General features: G+C 59.3%; 1 protein-coding gene across 1 annotated transcript in view; it reads left to right on the top strand.

Moving 5' to 3' along the window:
- The window catches only part of ACA1_172490 (uncharacterized protein), a gene marked incomplete at both ends in the record, with an annotated part of 632 nt that extends 193 nt beyond the window's left edge, over window positions 1-439 (top strand). The window contains 2 exons of the mRNA XM_004356490.1: window positions 62-134; window positions 243-439. Of these exons, the coding sequence (XP_004356543.1) occupies window positions 62-134; window positions 243-439 (270 nt within the window). The remainder of the gene's footprint in view (window positions 1-61; window positions 135-242) is intronic.
- Between the last annotated feature and the right edge of the window lie 148 nt (window positions 440-587).

Below are 587 nucleotides of genomic sequence, written 5' to 3'. Positions count from 1 at the left end.
CCAGGGCCGCCTCTTTACCACCACCAACCCGCTGCTGTCGCCCTCCCTGGTCGACCAGCAGCGCGCCCTGCCCAAGTCCCTCCCCGCCCAGCCCACGCTCAAGGAGCTCGCCGCCCGCGTCCTCCTCACCTCTCGTTCATCACCATCACCATCACCATCTCCGCCTTCTTCTTCTTCCTCCTCCTCCTCCCCTTCGTCTTTGTCTTCTTCTGCATCATCACCATCATCTCCACCATCGCCAGCTCATCAGCCGCGCTTGCCGGTCGATCTGGAGCGCTACCTGGACGAGCACGCGCGGTGCTCTGTCTGCGGGCGCTTCGTGTGGGCGGTCTTCGTGGAGGAGCTGCGCTATCGCGTCATCCGCTTCCGCCACATGCCGGTCGTCTATCGCTGCTGCTCCCTCACCTGTCTGCAACGCATCGACGACCACCCCACATGATGAAGAAGATGATGATAGACAACAACAACAGAGTAGAAGCAACATATAAATACTTATATTGGAGCTTCCACATAACATACACAACCCAGCCCGGAGGGGGGATTAGAGGATTTCCGAGCGGTCGGCCTTTCTGGGTTCGATCTTGAGA

Source organism: Acanthamoeba castellanii (assembly GCF_000313135.1).
Source record: "Acanthamoeba castellanii str. Neff unplaced genomic scaffold scf7180000084741, whole genome shotgun sequence".
Taxonomy (NCBI): domain Eukaryota; phylum Discosea; order Longamoebia; family Acanthamoebidae; genus Acanthamoeba; species Acanthamoeba castellanii.
Note: the sequence above shows the minus strand (reverse complement) of the source record. Positions and strands in the feature narration are given on the sequence as shown.